Here is an 18,646-nt window from a genome sequence, read left to right as displayed (position 1 = left end):
ATTTTGCTATATCCTTTTTTACTGGTTCTTCATAGTGTCATTGGAAGTTGTAGTGGGCATACAATACATTCCCTCAGCAACCCACATGTTATATTTTGCATTTTAAATTAAATTGCTTAAAAGTGAGGCTAGCCATTTCCCCCCTTGTTTGTGTGTATTTTAATGGAAGCATATTGGGCGGCAGGGGAGAGTTGTAGCAGAAAAGTGGTGAACAGGGAAGGATTGAGCACTGCTTCTTCCCATCACTTCTGTGCTCCAACTCTCTCCTTTACTCCTCACTGGCCCTAAACTATGGTTTAGCAAGGATGAGGAATTCCAACTGCTTCCATCATCAGCCTGTGCTGCTGCTCCCCAAGTACCTGGAGCTATGCATTAGGCACATTATGTGCAAAATTGGGCTCATGGCACATCCCCCAAACAAACCACAACCTGTAGGCAAAGGACAAGCTCGTGGATTGTTGGGAGTGACACAAACCACAAGCCCAGGTTCAAACCATGCCTTAGCTCAGGTTAGCATGGCAGCAACAGGCCCAGAGGAGGAGCAAAGCCAGCCATGATATTTGCTCAGTAAGTCTCACTAAACCATGGTTTGGCGTAGCATTTCATGTGAATAAAACCACTGCGTCAAATGCATTATAATCAAATAATGTTTGTGCACCTCAGTTCGACAAGAAGAGTGACAAGTCTGCTTACGTGTATTCACAGCTGTATGTCAGCCTGGATGTAAACATGGGGAATGCGTTGGACCAAACAAGTGCAAGTGTCATCCAGGATACACTGGGAAAACATGCAATCAAGGTAAGATTTATGTTATTTTAAGGAATGTGATATTGCTTCAAGGTATTGAAAAGAGCAATTGAAACTTGAACTAGTTCAAGTTTCAACTGCCCATGGGTCAGCTGACATACTGCTGAATTTAGCAGGGTGAAAGCTGGTTCATATATTTGCAGCCCTATTGGTGATGCCCAAGAAGAACTGGTGGAAAAATATCTATGGCGGTCATTTCCTGCCAGATGCAGTTTATGAACTGGAGTTTCTAGGTCTCCCTGCATGAAAATCACAGCACCAATCACCTACTTGAATTGAATTAGAGCTTCCACCCTTCTCAAAGACACCCACTTGGGAGTTGCTAATACTGCATCCCAGCACAATCCATTTTATGAAAGTATTTAAAAAAGTGCTTTTGTTGTTAGAGGTACAAGATTGGTTCCTTTCCAAGATCAGCTGTAAGACCTAAAACTTAAAATGCTGGTTTTGATTTAGGTAACAAGGACCTTGCTTTTATGAAAGCAAGTCCCCATGCTAATATAAAGTATAATAATAATAATAATAATAATAATAATAATAATAATAATAAAAAAAAATTCCAGTTTCACTTTGTAATAGCAAACTACCTCTCAATGACCCCAGTCATATTATAATGAAAAAGAACAGTGTTGTTTAAAATGACCAGTATTGTCAACATATTACACTAATGTTATTCACTTCTCCCCAAAGTATTATTTTATATAGTGCTGAGCACTGCCAGGTACTTAAGGAAGTCACAGCCACTTTCTCCAGCTAGCCTTGATAAAGCTTTCCTAAGCTCATTACAGAAAAGCAAACGAGTGTTTTAGAAAACCTGGCAATTTGAGTAAGGTGGTGCTGTACAGAACTGTGTTCCCTGAGAGTTACTAATCCTCTGATGGCATAATGATTTCTAAACGCTTTTTAAAACTCATTTGTTTGGATATATTAATCCTTCCTTGACGGATTCATGGGGAATCTAAGCCCACCCTCCCTGTGACCTCATTTCCTCTGCTTTCTTCTTTTTCTCCATCTTACAGGCACTTTGCTATATATATTGTTTTACTTTGGGGAGAAATGTTGTTATGAAGTTTTTTTCTAGAAGTTCAGCTCTCAGAAGTGTCCGCCACAAAGATACTGTAGGTCCGCAGCAATTTAAAATATCAAAAACTGAGGAGCTGTTGTGAAACGAGCTGAACAGAGAGAAGAAAGCTCATGCTGATTTTAGATTATACTCAGCATCCTGTTGACAAAACTGCTACTTAATCATAGGACTCCAATTCATTTCAATGAGGAGTGAGACTTTAGAATCAGCTGATGTATGGGGTGAATAGAATAGAATAGAATCAGCTGATGTATGGGGTGAGGACTGTGCTTGTACTGATACTATCTGCATTTGTTAAAAACCTGCATGTTGAACACAAAGACACATTTACCTCCACGCCCAGTGGCTTTGATATGCTCTTCCTTTCATTGATTTAAACAGGAATCAATTAGAGCTTTGCTAAAGGGTCCAGCACCCTAACTGACCAGATTAAGCTATTCACTCCTCTAGCCCTGACTGCAAAGAGTTGCCTATATTTTAAACAAACTGTACTTATGAGGCAGATCTGCAGATCACACGTCAAGCAGCCGGATGGGTGTAATTATTGTTGCTTTCTTTGGCATCCACTGCCTGGCTCTATTATAGGTCAATGTCATTTTGTAATATGAATGGCCTTTCCTGAATGGGAAATGTCTCCCTAAATTATTATCGCACCATCATCAAATAAAAGTTCTCCTGCTGGAAATGAGATCGGATGGAGTTGTCTAGCTCCAACCGGATGGTGTTGTCTGTGGCAATTTATTTCCAGTGCATTTCTGATTGTCATAATCCCAAAAGGCTACAATTCCTGTGCATTCCCTTTATAACAGAGTTCTATATATGTGCAAGTGTTTGTGTGTTAAACACATTTAAGGGTCTTCTCATTAACAAGTGGAAGACTATTCCTTTTCGTAAAGGCAGGACATTTAACATTTATTTCCATTTCTTGCACACTAAACACAGAACTTTGAAATGAAATAATGATGCTTATGTGATCAATTGCTTGCATTAATTAATTAATTGATTGCATACATGACTTCCAAATTCTTCTCCTTTCCCCAACTTAGCTGAGCTGAAGACATTAAAATTTCCCACTTCTGGCAGCTGATGCTGTGAGCAACTGGGTTGTGATTCTGTGGTGGATTTGTAAAGTCCTAAGGGTAGAGGATGTGCATTAGAACTGCTGCCTTAGGCTATAATCCTATACACCTTTACCTGAAGTGAGACCAGATGCATAGATGTTCTCATAAGATTGTACAGTAAATTGAGTGAGTAGAAAACAGAAAATCTACCATGTACTTTTTCAGTGACTTTCACATTTGTTTTTGCCATAACACATTTGCATGGTAGCCATGTATCCTACTTTGCAGAGGACAGTCCTCTATTTGACTGGCCCATGTCTGGCTTAAAGATGGTCAGAAGAAGGGAGAGTGGGGGCCTTGAAGTTGCCCACCAGCCATTCACACCTGGAGAATAGACTAAGCAGGCACACAGGTTACCTGGTAACAGACTTTCCCACTACAAGATGTATTGGATTTCTACTTGATTTATAGTAATACTGTGGGAGATAGCTCAGTTGGATAGAGCATGGTGCTGATAATGCCAAGGTTGCAGGTTCAATCCCCACATGGGACAGCTGCATATTTCTGCATTGCAGGGGGTTGAGACTCTACCATTCTATTGCATTCTATTTATAGTGTCATTCCTTTTTTATGGTGGTGATGATGACGCATTTCCTCTTTTTATGACATATAAGTGGTCACTTACATTTCATTTGAAATAATAATCTGAAATAGTCACAGTTCAAAGAATCAGCAGGACCTCGACAAATCTTACAGTAGAACTAGGAGGCAAACCTGGGGATCCATTTGTGTGCTGGCTAAGATAACAGACATGCGGAGTTTACTGGCCTGTGGTCACTAATTCTTCCCTGAAACAGCTTTCCCAGAGGGCAGGCCACTCAGCCACTAGCTAGTGTCATCTCTGCTTTTGGAATTGACATAGGGGAAATGATTTTAAACTGTTGGGGGTGGGATAGAATACTAGGTGGACAGAATCTGTATGCAAAGAAAGGGTAAAATAGCCATGAGTATCTGCTGATTCTCCCCAGAAAGTAAGCACTTCCACCTCTGGATTAGGAGGGAAGCATAAGTTACATGCAAAAGACTTTTCATGTGCAATCTGTAGTTCGCTTGGTGTTCAGTGTGGAGGTCTATAACGGGATATGCCTAAAATTCTCCTGATCCAGAGCTCCATGCCTGCACATACAGGTATTTGATGGTATTTGCCATGTTGTTTTACTGGGTCTCAGTCTTTTGACTTCTGCTATGCCTTCTCCTCAACATGTGAAGCTGACCACCCATATACAACCTCACACGACTGGCCCAGTGAACCACATTTTTTCAGCCCTCCAGATCATCATGCAACACATTTCCCATGGAGGGGTGAGGACAATCCTTTACTTCAGGTGGTGCGTTCCTTCCACCTGCACGGCTTTAAACCCCCACCATGAAACCTCTTGCAAGTGTGCTGAAAGGACAATGAACTTATTTTGGCTGCCATGTGAAAGCCCAGCCTGCAATATAATTGGCATGCAAAGCGACTTTGCTTTGACACTTCCTTGAGGCTGCAATTCTCTCTCCTGGAAAGGCTTGACCTTAGACAATTCTCTTCATTTGCTCTCATAGTTCCCTTCCTACTCAGATCTTTTATGACACATGCTGCTTTTTCTAAGCTCTTTTTCAGACCAAGAAAACAGTCTGTTGCCATAGTTGTTATTTACATTTATTCATCACTTTTCACAAAGTCTCAAAGCAACTTACAAATCCATAAAATACCAAAGCACTAAAAACAAAATACAACAAAACCCAAATCCTGCATTGGTTAAGGAAACGGTCTGATTGAAATAGGCCGAAGAATTTTATTTAATAATCTTTAATATTGGGGTAGTTCTGACACAGATACTAATGTCTGGGTTAGCATGTTTAATGCATGTAAAACATAACATGTACTGTGGGAATGGCAGTGACACATGACCAATATAGGCAGTCTTGCAACTTATAGCATTACATGTCATCCTGACATAGGCATTAATATCTGAGGAAGAGTGGCCATAGCTTAGTGGCAGAGCACATGTTCTGCATGCAGAATGACCATGTTCAGTTACTGAATCTCCAGTTAGGAGCATAAGTAGACATTAAGAAGCTGCCATATCTGAAGTCAAATCATTGATCCATCTCACTATTGCCTACGCTGACTGGGAATGGCTCCTGAGGGTTTCAAACAGGAGTATCTCTGTTTGAGGTCTCTTCCTGAGCCACTCCCAGGCAGAGAAGACAGCACTGGGATGGATGGTTAAATAACTTGACTTGGTATTAGAACAACAGTCAAGAAGGCATTTTCTGTACATGCTGTAGAGGGAAGCAAGGAGCAGATGGAGCTCATCAACCTGGGAAGATAGCCCATCTAGGAGAAGGAAAACTCTGATCCTAAATCTCCACTTCCTTGTGGGATATCTTCAGGAGAAGAACAGGGAAAGGAGTAAACGCTGCACAAATCCGGATTGGAGTCCCCAAGACGGATGGCATCTTGTACGCCTCCTTCTGGCAACTCCTGAAGCCAAGCTGGTGCCGAACGTATTGCTTTGCTTTCCTTTTGGACCAAATCAGAGAGGCCGAGGTGGGGTGGGGCTTGTTGCCTGGGCAGCCAAGGACCTCTAAACACATTGCCCAGGCTTGCGCCCCCAGGGACGTCACTTCAGTACTGCTAAAACAGTGGTTTGACTTCACCCCCAGAGGCCCACTCCACTGTCCTTCGAGACAGCGCCAGCAACAACCAATTCTTAAAAGTTGCATCAAGCCACACAAATCCTTGCTCCCGATTGTTTGTGATGCTCGCTGGCACAGTACAGTTTGAAGCTGACGATCAAAATCTGAATGCTCTTGAGCAGTGCTGTGTTTTTGCTAGGGATCCTTGGTGGTGTTTGGAAAAGGAGGGCTGCTGGGTGCAGGTGCTTTTGTTGTTGGGAAAATTGTGCTCACACTTCAGTCCAGGATCACCTGTTGCTGACAAATTGTGACCATTGCCCTCCCCCCTGCAATTCACACTATAGCATCTCCTCCTCTGTGGGGAAAGTCTTCTCAGTAGTGTCAAAGCCATTCGTTGCATGGTACTTGAGATGTGACACAAGGTGTGACATGAATCTCTCCCTATGCTTTTTTTAAACAGCCCCAGGCTGTGTCCTCCATACACTTGTCACTTCCATATACTAGGAATCTGCAGAGTTAATTGTGTGAAAAGAGGACACTGCTAGTTTTTTTGTGGTGGGCCTTGGGCAAGAAACTTCCTTTAGGGGACTCACCTCTCTGAGGGGGCTCTCCTCCTCCTCATTGTCATTGCTGCCAATTTGTCTTCTTCCCCAGGGTCCATCCAACCTTTGCATCATCCTTGTCATTGCTTCCATGCTTAGAGACAGCAGGTGAACAGGTAGACACAGCAAAGAAAAAGAGCGGCAGGATTTGGCACCTCCAGGGCTTAGAGATGGGCACCCAGCAGGTTGTGGTTCTTTGCAGGTATCCATTGATGCCAGCCCCTGATACTGACCCCAGATGCATGTCTGAAAGCAGCTTCAGGCCAATAATGAAATGTAGGGATGCAATTATATCCTCAAGATCAACTAATAATTCATTATTACATACAGCACACCACATTACTGTAGGAGGAGTCTTGCTTATCTCTTTGTAGCTCTCATGCAAATATAGCAGCACACAAGTAGTTGTCTTTCTGGAGTAATTCATGTGTTCACATTAACTGTCTTTCTTCTTGCAATGTGATGTTCAAGCTTAGCAGCCTGTGCTTATTTCTGAGACTGCTTTTCCAAAGTGCTGCAGCATCCAACCTGCTCTAAAAGCTTTTCAGTATGCAGCTTTGACGGTGACACTCTTCTTGCATTGTTGTTGTTGTTGTTGTTGTTGTGGTTGGTTCCCTACCCCACCCCATGAGTGTGAATAGCATCATTGTCAAATTGTTTAACTTGGAATAATGAAGGGAAATCTCAGTGAGGAGTATAAGTGGGTTCATTAAAAAAAACCCTCTTAACCCCCATTAGAAGTTTTGCAAAGAAGCAAGGAGGATTGCGATAGATGTTGTGAAAAGATTCTGCAAAGTCTTTGGAACTTTTCATCTTAGAAGATTCAGGCTGCTGGGTTATACTTCTTCCCCTCTTTTGTCCAGAGAGAAATTGTGCTAAGTGAAATGTTTGGAGAGCCTGTGAAATAAGAAATAGACAAAAGATAAAGTTTCCTGACCTTTTCAGTAAACACAGCATGTACGTGCCAATTTATTAAGAGTCTTACATTTCTCTGACTCCAAGCTAAATGTTAATGTTAGCCTGAACCTGCTCAGTAATAAACAGTCCTCCCCTAAACATCACAATATAAAACCATATGTAAGATGAGTTGTGAAGTGTAGTGGCTAAGAGAATGAGTTGTTTAAAAACCCAGGAAATTCCTGGCTAAACACTATTCTCCTCCATGAAAATGGATGGCCTTTTCTCTCTTTGCTGCACTCTCTCTTTTAGCCTTGTACACACACACCCTCTTTGGCAGTTAGGGATAATCATAGTGATCTAACTTACAGGGATGCTGAAAGGATTATTTGTTGACCTAGACAAAGCTAATTTGTATAGATTTCTCCAATGCAACATTTGTGAAATGATTTCACACACCAAGGAACCAGTGGACAATATGGTGCCCTATAGATGTGGTTGGACTTCCATCAGTTCCAGCCAACAAGACCATTGGTCAGGGTTGATAAAAGCTGAGAGTGTCACAGGGCACATGTCCCTCTTTAAAGTGTCTAGTTCCCTGATTCAGTCATGATATATTATCCTTCCAGGGGCATGGTTGGAGAAAATAGTGGTTGCTTTCACTGCCCCACTGATGGAAACCATTTCCCTCTCGAGAAAGGAAGCTGTGCCATGGTTGAAGAAGTGCAGAATATCTTTTAAAACAGGGAAGGGAAACCTGATGTTTTTAGACTCCATCTCCCATCAGGCTGAGCCAGTATGGCCTCTGGTTAGAGTCTATGGTAGCTGAAGTCCATCAACATTTGTGGCCACCCCATGCAACTACACTAAGGTAGTTCCAGGTGATGTATTTTTCAGATGTCCATTGCATTGATTCAGCATACCAGTGCTTCTCCTAGGTAGTTCAAATGGAAGAGAAAACCACTGAGAGAAATATCACAGAGCAAAACCTGCTACACAGACATATTGAATGTGCTTCTGAAATGATAAGAAATGTGTGAAAAGAACAACTAATAATAATAATAATAATAATAATAATAATAATAATAATAATACATTTTATTTATATCCCGCCCTCCCCAGCCGTAGCCGGGCTCAGGGCGGCTAACAATCAAATAATCCCACATTCTAAAAACATTCCATTATAAAAATTAATTAAAATCAAATTGATGGCAACTGTTAAGCAAAATTCTGTGCAGATTGCCAGAGGAGGGAGTCAGGCTGTGCCCTGACCAAAGGCCTGGTGGAACAGCTCTAGCCACAAAACTAGCCACAACAAACTAGCCACAACAACCGTAAAAAGGGTTTTGATGACTTTTATTTCACTTGCCTGTGTACTATGTGTTCTAAACAAGACAGAGGGAAAGCTGTTACAAATATAACTTGAAAGTGTAAACCATTTCCCAGAAGAAGCTAAGGCTGCGGAAGGGAAGGAATCACACAATGTTTGTTTAGATTTAATGGAATTATAATGGAGACCCTTAATTAAGGCCCTTGTATTGCTTTTGGCCAGTGAATGGAACACCAGGGGTGGGAAAACAAATGTGACCTTATGCATCTTCCTAAAGTTTCTAGAATGTTTTGCAAGAAGTGAATCTCAAAACATTAAACAAAACTCTAGCACTATACTAGATGCTCGCACTGTCTTGCTGATGAAGCGATCAAGTAAAGCCAGCAAAAATATTTTGTGCATATTTAATTAAAATTCAGCAACTTATAGAAGCTTACTGGAACAAAGTATGAATACACTTCCCAGCAGAAACACTTAAAGTATGTGCACATTATTCTTAGACTGTGCCACTAATAGCTAGCCAATATCATTACACTTGAGTACCAAAATATATTATGCCAGTTGGTGTCAGATTCAAATCTCAGTAGAATGATCCAAACAATACAACAGGTGGACTGGGATTTAGTTTTACTAAGCCACAGCATTATTTGGGAGAGAAAAAGATATGAACCTACTCTATCTGCTGGGTTTAGATTATGTTCTTCACTTAATATCTGCCTTCTAACCTATAGAGTTTAGCTGAACTTGATTTTAAAGGAAATGGAGCAATTGAGTCATACGTGCCTATCTATAGCCAAATCTATCCTAGGACTGATAGAATGTCAGTCCTAAAAATATTCTGGCAAAAATTATGTTGCCCCTCTCCCTTCAGTCTGTTGGAGTGGGGTGGTGGAAGAGGGAGATAAAAAAGATGCAAGGTGTGGCAGAAAAGGAGAGAAAGAAAAGGGATGGTAGCTGGAGAGAGAGAGAGAGAGAGAGAGAGAGAGAGAGAGAGAGAGAGAGAAGGAAGGGGATGGCAGAAAAGAAGAGCAAATGGCAGAAAGAGAAAAGGGATGACTCCACACACTTTTAATTCTGGCCCCATCTCATGCTGACTTTGATTCACTGGCAGGTGGCCCCTGACAGATTAGCCCTGTGGGAATGTGGCCCTTGACAGACAAAAGGTTGCCTGTCCCTGTTCTGAGGGATGCTGAACCATATACTCCATACTTACAACTCCTCCTCTCCCCAGTCAGCTTTAATAATGATTATGATTTACACCAACCCAGACCTTAGGAATCGTTTATACTGATGCAGGTTAAGTCTGGTGCCAAACAAGCTACATAGGCAGGGATAATTGACTACATTGACTACAGCTACATAGGCAACGATAATTGATGTGGGATGGAAGTGAGGAGTGTGCAATGCCTCTATTGTTATGAGATTAGAAGTACTGCAAACAGACTGTCCTTCTGACTATATGTAGGTATGGGAATATATGGCAAGAGGCATGTTAGGATCAAGGCTGGTCTGGTTTTGAGAACCTTATCACTACCATCTCCTGCAGTTCTAAAGATGCCAATATGCAATGCCTGCTCTGTTTTTGATTCCTCCCCTCTGTGCCCTTTTTAGATCTCAATGAGTGTGGTCTGAAACCAAGACCATGCAAACACCGGTGCATGAATACCTATGGCAGCTACAAGTGTTATTGTCTGAATGGATACATGCTTATGCCAGATGGATCATGTTCTAGTAAGTCAAGACCCTTCTGTTTAGGGTTTTTTTTTAATTGATTAAAGAAAACGTTGCCGCGAGTAAAGGATGAACGGTCTGCTAAACTGGAAAAGCAAACAATAAAAATGGAATAATTCATCCCATTATTTTTATTATTGCAAGATATATGGGATGGACAGAGCAGTTTCTTTGCAGCCCATGTTCATCGATAAATCTGTTCTGTCCTGTTTCAGAAAATAATCACATTAAAAATATAAATTAGTGTTTGAGTGTGTGTGTGTGTGTGTGTGTGTGTGTGTGTGTGTGTAAAAATATGGGGTTGTATCCAATGTCAGTCATAAGCAGAGTAGACCAACAGTAATTAAATGACATACCTAACTTAGGTCCTTAATTTCAACGACCCTACTCACAGTAGAACTTAGTTATATACAGCCCTTGTACTTTGTCATGAACTGTATGTAACTAAGTTCTACTGTACTTCGTCAATGCATGCATTTTAAAATATATTTTATCTTAAAATCTACATTCTTGATGAATTTTGGTTTGGGTTTTTTGAGCCAAGAACTGAAAGGCAATATTTGGAGTAGTAGAAGGACAATTACTGTAGCTTCCAATTCACACATTTGTCTGGGTGGTGTGGATCAGGTCAGTTAATTTTGGAGTACGCAGAAATTGAATTTCTTCGAAATATACAAGCACAGCCTCTCTTTTACTCACAATCAGCTCATTTGGGAATGTTGTTCTTAGCAAGATCTGCAACATACCTGGCTGCGTGTTACTGTACAATGTAAACACAACTCACTAAAACTGTCAGGTGCCTGCTGGTTTGTGTGTTTGGAAACCGTAGTACAAAACTCCCCAGTGGCCAGGTTCTTCCTTCCTCTTACAAAAGCGAATATTTTGAATACTTCACCACACCAAGAATGGGAGAGGGAATGACAGAACCTTCCCTACAGCCAAGAGATTAGATTTTAGAAGGAGGGTTTCAGATAAAAGCATACCAGTTTCTTCTAAGAATGGAAATTGCTTTTCATTAGTCAGTTCACTGAAAGATCCATTCTGCAAAAACACAGCAGCCAACCTCTTGAGTAACTTCAAGGTACAGAAATCATAGGGTGGTTACAGATATTGCCATTCTGTCACAGGTTTTTCCCATATCAGTAACTGGGACTGTTTGACAGAAGAATACAGACAATTAAAATCACCACAGGATAGGGTGGTCATTTGAATAATGGACTCCCTCTATACTGGAGCTTTGCTGTACAACAGCCTTCTCCAACAGGGTACCCTGCAGTTGTTTTAGACTACAACTCCCATCAGTGCCTTCTAGCTTGGCCAGAAGTCAAGAATGATGGCAGTCTTAGTCCAGCAACACCTAGAGGTTCACCAGATTGAGGCTGGTTCCTGCACTAAGTAGGTAAGATCAAACAAAACATGTTTTGTTCTCCAAGAAGCCCTGTCTATCTAACTCCATATTGTCTACACTGACTGGCAGAAGCTCTCCAGGGTTCCAGGCAGGCAATCTCTCACCTTCTTACCTGGAGATGCCAGGGATTAAACCTGGGACCTTCTGCAAGCAAGACACGTGCTCTACCACTGAGCTAGGCCTCCCTTCCCCAATCTCACAAAGCCTCTGAAATGTTGTTCTTGATAACAAATAATTTCATTTGTACGATGTTCCCACAGACGCTCTCTCATGTTCCATGGCAAACTGTCAGTACGGCTGTGATGTCGTGAAAGGGGAGGTGCGGTGCCGTTGTCCTTCCCCAGGCTTGCAACTAGCTCCTGATGGTAGAACTTGTGTAGGTAAGTCAAAAGTTGTAAGTGTGTTATTTCTCCCTTTCATGCGCACCGGGAAATTCTGGGCAGAAGTGGTTGTTGTTGCCCATTGGCACTGGTGGGTGGGAGGCAAGACACCTAGCTTTACACGGAGCTGTTGTTGCTACATCAGATGGTTGTTTGGCTGAAACACACACACACACACACACACACACACACACACACACACGGTTGACCACACTGCTTTATGGAAGTGAGTCGTGAGCAACTTACACTCACCAAGAACGATGCCTCGATGCCTTCCACATGCACTACATCAGGAAGATTTGGGGGATACCATAGCAGGACAGAGCCTCAAACAAAAATGTGCTCTCCCAAGCTCACATTCCCAGCATCTTCACACTCCTGTCTCAGCGACATCTACACTGGCTTGGTCATGTCCACAGAACAGAAGCTGGCAGGATCCCCAAGGACGTGCTCCATGTGGAGCTGGCTTCAGGCACCAGGTCCCTTGGCAGACCAACTCTGCATTACAAAGATGTCTGCAAATGTGACAGGATAGCTGACAACACATGGGGGAATCCCTTGCAGATGACCACAGTGCCTGGAGACAATCAGTCAGGTCATGTATCCACAGCAGTGACCAGAGGAGAAATGATCACTAGGAGGAGTGCAGAGGGGGAAAATGTCATGGTACATGCCGTCATCTGCCCCAGCTGCAACAAAACATGTCTCTCCTGTATTTGTCTCTACAGCCACAGCAGGCACTGTAACTCTCCAATGGTTTGACTTCACCCCTGAAGATGAACTCTTTCATTATCTCCTGAGACAGATGGATGCCAGCAGCAAAACACATACACACCCTAATAGCACATGCTTAAAACTGCCCATTTTTACCTGAGACAGTCTCTGTATTTTGATGCCTATCCTTTCTGTGTGTGTACTGGAAAGTTACTCGCATTGTGATCAAGGAAGCTTACTCCTAAATGCAGCCTTCGCCAACTTATTTTTTCCTGATAGACTAACAAGAGCAGAGCTAATTAAAAAGCTGGCAATCCTGCTGCCGCTTTGTCATCTACAAAGACGACTTAGGTTATATGTTGCAGGGGAGAAGCACAGGAGCTGACACTTTGATCAGGCTGGATACAGCTAAACTAGGGGTGGGTACCATGCGTCTAGATGTTGCTGGATTACAGAGCCTATAAGCCCTCAATCTTGGCCATGCTGGCTCTGGGGCTGATGGAAGTTGGAGTCCAGCAACATCTGGAGGGCACAAAACTATACATGGGTGTTTTGTGTGAGTTCACCCAGTGACTTTTAATTAAAATTAAAGGCAATATCTAATAGTGAATGAATTGATGCACATCAGCACTGGGGGGAAAGGGAAAGGTCAAAGTCTCAGAGTGGAGTTTTGAAAATACTGCCTGACACATTTTGAGAATGATCTTCTCAGGAGCAAAGGGTCACTGTATTTCTTACCCTGGTACCTCGGCAGAAACAATTCACTCAGGAAATATTTTTGTGAAAGAACATTTTCATGACTGAAGAAATGTTCCCTGAGTGAGTTTATTCAACTGGTTCAACAGAGTAATATATATGAAGACCTTTTGCCCCAGGATTGATCGTTCTTGAAATGTGTCGGACAACTTTCAGACTATAACAAACCACCTATTTTAAGCATGAGTCTGAGGCTTTGCATCTTTCCCTTACTGCCCCCCAACAAAAACTTTAGCTAATGCCCCTCAAGTTTCTCCTACAATCAGCACTTCACCAAAAATCACATGGGTAACTGTATACTATACTAAAATCTATTCAGGTTTGGGAAACAAAACTGAACTGTGTTACTCCTATATCCAGTTTTACAGATGCTTTAAAGCTCTGGGTCTAAGCTTGGTGGGGGGTTTTTGGGTTCTGGCGTTTTCCTGGGCAGACATGCGTCTTACTGCTGAACTGGAGCAAACAACAATCTGCAAAATATCTGGTTTTCTTTTGCTCCGATTCAGCAGTATAACGTGGATTTCCCCAGGGAAAGCTCTGGGACAATAAAACTCCAGCACTCAGACATGGAGCTTTAAAGTCCAGTCCTGTGCCTAGAAATGTGTGTGACCTTAGTTTTGGAGGGGGGAGCCTTGGAGAAATGGGTGGGGAGAGACAGAAAAGTTGCTCATGGATATGCCTTAAAAACAAAACCGTATTTTCTGTGAGGCAGTTTAAAACACAAAGCTGGAGCAAAAGGTAATTTCCAAAAAGTATTTTTGACCTGCTGGTTTTGTCGCATGAACATACTTTTGGATGTACTATGATTAAGCCTTTTGGTGAAATTAATGGATTTCTACTTGTAGATGTGGATGAATGTGCTACTGGCAGAGTTACCTGTCCTCGATTCAGGAAGTGCGTCAATACCTTTGGAAGCTATATTTGCAAGTGCCATAAAGGATTTGATTTGATGTACATTGGAGGCAAATACCAGTGCTACGGTAATGAAATGAGCTGATCACAAAAGCATTCCTAGAAGAAAACTGTGTGCAAAATATAATGTTACTCCAAATCTACCTACTTATTACAGGAGGCACAGGGAGGCTTCCCTTCTGTGATGTGCATAACAGCCCATCATGAGACCCACCCCCCCAAATCACAGTAGTCCTGCATCTTCAGCACAGCTCCACCACTACTGAGCCTCTGGGCTTGCCGATCAGAAGGTTGGCGGTTCGAATCCCTGCAACGGGATGAGCTCCCGTTGCTCAGTCCCAGCTCCTGCCAACCTAGCAGTTTGAAAGCACGTCAAAAGTGCAAGTGGATAAATAGGTACCGCTCCGGCGGGAAGGTAAACGGCGTTTCCGTGCGCTGCTCTGGTTTCGCCAGAAGCGGCTTAGTCATGCTGGCCACATGACCTGGAAAAACTGTCTGTGGACAAATGCCAGCTCCCTCGGCCAGTAAAGCAAGATGAGCGCCGCAACCTCAGAGTCGTTCACGACTGGACTTAACTGTCAGGGGTCCTTTATCTTTACCTTTATTGAGATATGCAGGTCTATATCTCCCATAATGTGTAGTTCCACCCTTAGAATACAGAAACTTTCCCTCACATTGGGCTAGAATTGTTGCCTCCACTACTTGTCCCATTTTTGCGGTTGGGGATAATACTGCAAAGTCCACAAACTCCTCTCTGGTGGATAAAGCAGTTCAGACAGCACATCAACAAATGACAAATCTGCATAGTCCCCGTTTTTCTGTAATTGCACAGAAGTTGTCTTCAATTCCTTAAGAGTTACTTCAGTGCTAACTTTTTAAAAAGTATTGCATTCACACTGTAACTGGCATTACAGCCCATACCTCATCTTGATGGTCATGAGTTTTCTCGTTCCCAATCAGCCTGCTTAAAACGGAGACAGATTCCAATGTGATTTGCGTGTGGTAGAATACTAATTTAAGATTTACTGAGATTTAGGGGATAAGAGGCTGTGGAAGGGAAAGATTTTTTATAGCCGCTGCACAAGCTCTTCACAATGAACTAATTTGCAAAGTCCTGAAATAGCTAACGTAGGCCTTATCCATTAAAATAATCTATGACCTGTCAGCAGGATTTCGTTCTTGCGAAGGCCCGTGCATATAACAAACTTTTTGGTAACACAGTGACCTCTCCAACAATTCCTGTGCAAATAAAGGTCCACATTTGGATTTATTTTAGGCTCTTTGCCGACAGAAATCCTGAACATTGCTATTGCTGATCACCACTGAGCAATCCGTTTTTCGAAAAGATTTTTGAGAAACTGGAAGCTAACACATGCATTAGGCTCCACTCCCACCTGAGGAGAGAAGACGATATGTGCCATTGAGCAAACATCGGCCCTATGGTAGCAGTTGTTAGTCATCTAGCTGGCGTCACTGCTTCTGCTGTTGAAACTGCTGATACCACATACTCCTCCATGCTTCAGCACCGAAATAGGGGCCTAGTGCCCCATAACTTGGACTAGACCAGGGGTCAGCAAACTTTTTCAGCAGGGGGCTGGTCCACTGTCCCTCAGACGTTGTGGGGGGCCGGACTATATTTTGAGGAAAAAAATGAATGAATTCCTATGCCCCACAAATAACCCAGGGATGCATTTTAAATAAAAGCACACATTTTATTCATGTAAAAACACCAGGCAGGCTCCACAAATAACAATATGCATTTTGAATAAAAGGACACATTCTACTCATGTAAAAACACGCTGATTCCTGGACCGTCTGCGGGCCAGATTTAGAAGGTGATTTAGCCGGATCTGGCCCCTGGGCCTTAGTTTGCCTACCCATGGTCTAGACAACAAACAGGAGTGTTGCACAGCTGCTTCAGCGACCCCACACCACAATTCCTCAGGGAGAACTGTGAGAACGTGCAAGCAGTAAAGTAAAAGTGCTGTATCTCAGGGTTCAAGCATATGCTTTGCATGTGAAAAGTCCCAGATTCAATTCCTAGCATCTCTAGGTGAGCCTGGGAGATGCCCTTTCCTGAAAGCCCAGAGAGCTGCTGCCCGTTAATGTGGCCAGCCCTGAGATCTTCGGATGAATGGCGGTAGATAAATTAAATATAATGGTGATGAAAGTACTGAGCTAGATGGATCAATGCTCTGACTCAGTAGAAGACATAAAACTTTCCTAAAACTTTCACCCAAAAGATTGGAATCCTCAAAACAATGGCCAGACTCCTGTAAATAACCAATATTTTTTCCAACTGTTTATGGAGGAACCACGTAGTCAGCCAAATATAATTTGAATGGAGCGGACTTTGCACATCCTAATATGCATTTGGAAGTGTGTTGAATGTTTTCATGAAGCGAATTACTAGACGTAATTTTTTTGTGTTTTTTTTTAAAAAAATATTTATTTTTCTTTCCCACTTGTAAGTTATAATTAGAGTGGCCTAAAATGTCTCAGCCATTCCTTCTCGCTTCCCTGCCTACAGAATTTCCAATGCCTCTTTAAAAACCATTTACTAAAAATATGCAAGCATTTGCTGCGGCAGAAGGGTTACTTCCAAAGACTATTTTGAACATCAAGTGTTGGGGCTGGGCCTCAGAATACTGATAAAGTCAATCATTTGTCAACTTCTTTTTATTTTCACAATTGGTGTTTCAGTATGTTAAAATATAAATACAATTTATTTCAGGGATGGGAAACCTGTGGCCAGTGCCAGATTTACTTATTAGCTAAACAAGCTATAGCTTAGTGCTTCACTCTCTTGCGAGGCCCCAAAAAATTTAAAGAAAAAAAAACCTGGATGTACATTTCCAAAATATAAGATAAAAAAATAAATTAAATAAAACCTACATACAGCAACAGTATTTTGTGTTGTGTAGGCTCCTATGATATAAGTACAGAGGTACTTCGGGTTAAGTACTTAATTTGTTCCGGAGGTTCGTACTTAACCTGAAACTGTTGTTAACCTGAAACACCACTTTAGCTAATGGGGTCTCCTGCTGCCGCCGCACCGTCGGAGCACGATTTCTGTTCTCATCCTGAAGCAACGTTCTTAACCTGAAGCACTATTTCTGGGTTAGGGGAGTTTGTAACCTGAAGTGTATGTAACTTGAAGCGTATGTAACCCAAGGTACCACTGTAATAGGCCCTGCCTGCTAGCCTGCTCCCTAAAATATCACTGGTTTGCTCATTTCTATATACAGGGTGCCCATAAATTACCATATAGCATACCGAATATTCGACAAAGGACAGCTGGACATAAAAAGGGCCCCATTGCCTCCAGTAGCTTAAACCTAAATCCTGGCTTGTGGCCCTCCTGATGTTGGTAGACTCCAACTCACATCCGTCCCAGCCAGCATGCCCAATGGTCAGTGATAATAGAAGATCATCAATAACTGGAGGGTCACAGATTACCTATTCCTGATTTGATTCACTATTTCAGCAAGCAAGAGAATGATAATTGATGTTCAGTTTTAAAATGTGCCCTATGATTGCTATCACACGAGTTTCATGCAATGTTTTTCGTTTCAGACATAGATGAATGCTCACTCGGCCAATATCAGTGTGGGAGTTTTTCACAGTGTTACAATACGCAGGGATCTTACAAATGCAAATGTAAAGAAGGATACAGAGGTGACGGAATGAACTGCATAAGTACGTAATGATCATTTTCTTCTTGAATTCCAAATCCCGAAACATCGCCAGGCATCCTTGTGCCATCACACTCATCTAATTTTGAAGGAATGGATAGTGTATTTAAAGTTTTATGAGCCTTGATATGTCAGTGTAAAAATAAATTTCCTCAAGCACTTTTCGTTTTTAGAATGAAAAGCCAGTGGTCGTAGTTTGCAGTTACATCTCTGTACATTGCTCTAATTGTTTTAATGTTTTGCAGTCTGCGGTTTTTCTTAGGAATATGGTCTGCTTGCCTAAGCCTTTCCTGTTGACTGCTATTAATGCTTTTCCTGTCATGGTGTGCATTGCATAAAATTGTAATTCTCAGTAGTTAACTTCAGCAGATCACACACATCTCTATGATTTCATTATAGAGTTCAAGTACTAAGCAATGTGGTCTTTCTTAAGAAGTCTCCCCAGCCATTTACGCACTAGTCCCTCTTTGAGTTGAAAGCTATTTTCCTACTTTGCACTATCAGTTGCTTTTCACAGCTCAGGGCCTCAGTGCCCATTTCAGGAAGCCTCCCTTGAAGCATATAGTTATAGCTTGATCTTAACT

General features: G+C 42.1%; 1 protein-coding gene across 7 annotated transcripts in view; it reads left to right on the top strand.

Annotated features, from left to right (window-relative positions):
* Positions 1 to 18,646, top strand: part of NPNT (nephronectin) — a 62,833-nt gene that overhangs the window by 28,054 nt on the left and 16,133 nt on the right. For all 7 annotated transcript variants that reach the window (XM_053403904.1, XM_053403899.1, XM_053403900.1 and 4 more), the window contains 5 exons: positions 706 to 798; positions 10,078 to 10,197; positions 11,866 to 11,985; positions 14,301 to 14,435; positions 17,944 to 18,066. In XM_053403904.1, coding sequence (XP_053259879.1) covers positions 706 to 798; positions 10,078 to 10,197; positions 11,866 to 11,985; positions 14,301 to 14,435; positions 17,944 to 18,066 — 591 coding nt within the window. The remainder of the gene's footprint in view (positions 1 to 705; positions 799 to 10,077; positions 10,198 to 11,865; positions 11,986 to 14,300; positions 14,436 to 17,943; positions 18,067 to 18,646) is intronic.

Source organism: Podarcis raffonei, chromosome 9, assembly GCF_027172205.1.
Source record: "Podarcis raffonei isolate rPodRaf1 chromosome 9, rPodRaf1.pri, whole genome shotgun sequence".
Taxonomy (NCBI): Eukaryota; Metazoa; Chordata; class Lepidosauria; order Squamata; family Lacertidae; genus Podarcis; species Podarcis raffonei.
The sequence above is the reverse complement of the archived record's forward strand: the minus strand, read 5'-3'. Positions and strand labels throughout refer to the sequence as shown.